Source organism: Engraulis encrasicolus, chromosome 3 (assembly GCF_034702125.1).
Source record: "Engraulis encrasicolus isolate BLACKSEA-1 chromosome 3, IST_EnEncr_1.0, whole genome shotgun sequence".
NCBI lineage: Eukaryota > Metazoa > Chordata > Actinopteri > Clupeiformes > Engraulidae > Engraulis > Engraulis encrasicolus.
Window position 1 is genome coordinate 2,118,297 of NC_085859.1, and position 2,500 is coordinate 2,120,796.

At 50.8% G+C, this 2,500-nt stretch overlaps 1 protein-coding gene across 3 annotated transcripts in view; it reads right to left on the minus strand.

The window, feature by feature from the left end:
* Nucleotides 1-2,500, minus strand: part of inpp5l (inositol polyphosphate-5-phosphatase L) — a 92,576-nt gene that overhangs the window by 10,330 nt on the left and 79,746 nt on the right. For 2 of the 3 annotated variants that reach the window (XM_063194628.1, XM_063194630.1), the window contains one exon: nucleotides 1,685-1,780. In XM_063194628.1, the coding sequence (XP_063050698.1) occupies nucleotides 1,685-1,780 (96 nt within the window). Of the gene's footprint in view, nucleotides 1-1,104; nucleotides 1,147-1,684; nucleotides 1,781-2,500 lie in introns of all 3 variants that reach the window. The other variant, XM_063194629.1, reaches the window with a different exon arrangement.

The window sequence follows — 2,500 nt, forward strand, 5'->3', positions numbered from 1 at the left end:
TCCTGCTCTCCTGCTCTCCGGCTAGCTTCCTGCTCTCCTGCTCTCCTGCTAGCTTCCTGCTCTCCTGCTAGCTTCCTGCTCTCCTGCTAGCTTCCTGCTAGCTTCCTGCTAGCTTCCTGCTCTCCTGCTAGCTTCCTGCTCTCCTGCTAGCTTCCTGCTCTCCTGCTAGCTTCCTGCTCTCCTGCTAGCTTCCTGCTCTCCTGCTAGCTTCCTGCTCTCCTGCTAGCTTCCTGCTCTCCTGCTAGCTTCCTGCTCTCCTGCTCTCCTGCTAGCTTCCTGCTCTCCTGCTAGCTTCCTGCTCTCCTGCTCTCCGGCTAGCTTCCTGCTCTCCTGCTAGCTTCCTGCTCTCCTGCTAGCTTCCTGCTCTCCGGCTAGCTTCCTGCTCTCCTGCTAGCTTCCTGCTCTCCTGCTAGCTTCCTGCTCTCCTGCTCTCCGGCTAGCTTCCTGCTCTCCTGCTAGCTTCCTGCTCTCCTGCTCTCCGGCTAGCTTCCTGCTCTCCTGCTAGCTTCCTGCTCTCCTGCTAGCTTCCTGCTAGCTTCCTGCTCTCCTGCTAGCTTCCTGCTCTCCTGCTAGCTTCCTGCTCTCCTGCTAGCTTCCTGCTCTCCTGCTAGCTTCCTGCTAGCTTCCTGCTCTCCTGCTAGCTTCCTGCTAGCTTCCTGCTCTCCTGCTAGCTTCCTGCTCTCCTGCTAGCTTCCTGCTGTGTGTGTGTGTGCCCCTCTAGTAGCTCCAGGGGGAGTGGACGTGTTTAATATGCTCTCCAACATAAATGCACTTCCTAACTGTGTGTGTGTACCTTGTGTGGTGTGTGTGTGTGTGTGTGTGTGTGTGTGTGTGTGTGTGTGTGTGTGTGTGTATTTCATGTGTGTGCGTGTGTACATTTAGTGTGTATGTGTGTGTACTTCATGTGTGTGTGTGTGTTTGTGTGTGTATTTCATGTGTGTGTGTGTGTGTGTGTCTGTGTGTGTGTCTGTGTGTGTACCTTGTGGTCGTTGTCCTTTTCTTCGCATATGATCCTCTCCACCTCGTTACTGTGTGTGTGTGTGTGTGTGTGTGTGTGTGTGTGTGTGTGTGTGTGTGTGTGTGTGTGTGTGTGTGTGTGTGTACCTTGTGGTCGTTGTCCTTCTCTTCGCATATGATCCTCTCCACCTCGTTACTGTGTGTGTGTGTGTGTGTGTGTGTGTGTGTGTGTGTGTGTGTGTGTGTACCTTGTGGTCGTTGTCCTTCTCTTCACATATGATCCTCTCCACCTCGTTGCTGTGTGTGTGTGTGTTTGTATAGTATGTGTGTGTGTGTGTGTGTGTGTGTGTGTGTGTGTGTGTGTGTGTGTGTACCTTGTGGTCGTTGTCCTTCTCTTCACATATGATCCTCTCCACCTCGTTACTGTGTGTGTGTGTGTGTGTGTGTGTGTGTGTGTGTGTGTGTGTGTGTGTGTACCTTGTGGTCGTTGTCCTTCTCTTCGCATATGATCCTCTCCACCTCGTTACTGTGTGTGTGTGTGTGTGTGTGTGTGTGTGTGTGTGTGTGTGTGTGTGTGTGTGTACCTTGTGGTCGTTGTCCTTCTCTTCACATATGATCCTCTCCACCTCGTTACTGTGTGTGTGTGTGTGTGTGTGTGTGTGTGTGTGTGTGTGTGTGTGTGTGTGTGTGTGTGTGTGTGTGTGTGTGTGTGTGTGTGTGTGTGTACCTTGTGGTCGTTGTCCTTCTCTTCACATATGATCCTCTCCACCTCGTTGCTACTGTCCTTCTTCACCGTCTGAACGTCCGCTGAGATAGACAGATGCTGCACACACACACACACACACACACACACACACACACACACACACACACACACACACACGCGCACACGCACACAAAATTACTTGAAATACACAAACTTAACTTCACCCAGTCCACCACACCTTCTCCCAGAGCCCCCCCCTCTCTCTCCATCTCTCTCTCTCTCTCTCTCTCTCTCTCTCTCTGCTGCCACCGGACCGCTTCATTGCTGATTACACATTTTTCGCTAAAGTTCAACTTCTCTTTTAGTGCTTTTGACGCCCTCTCAACAGTAGATACGATTTTAAAGTTTTCACAGCTTTTGCCGCTCGTGAAAGTCACTGTCGCTTTCCATGCCTTCATCGCCTGCTGTGTGTTGCCACAGTAACTGTTGGGCTACAGCTATTACTATTACTCTGCTAAAAGCTCACACACACAGTAAACACACACAATAAACACACACACACAGTAAACACACACACACGGCAGAGTGTAGTGTCCTCACCTGCACGCACGCACGCACGCACGCACACACACACACACACACACACACACACACACACACACACACACACACACACACACACACACACACACACACACTCTGCTATTAGCTCCCATCGAAAGATCATACTTGTACAAAGACACACAAAACATGGTAGTCATTATACACACTACACAAACACACACATGCACATGTGCACACACGCACGTGTACAAAAACACATGTACACACACACAC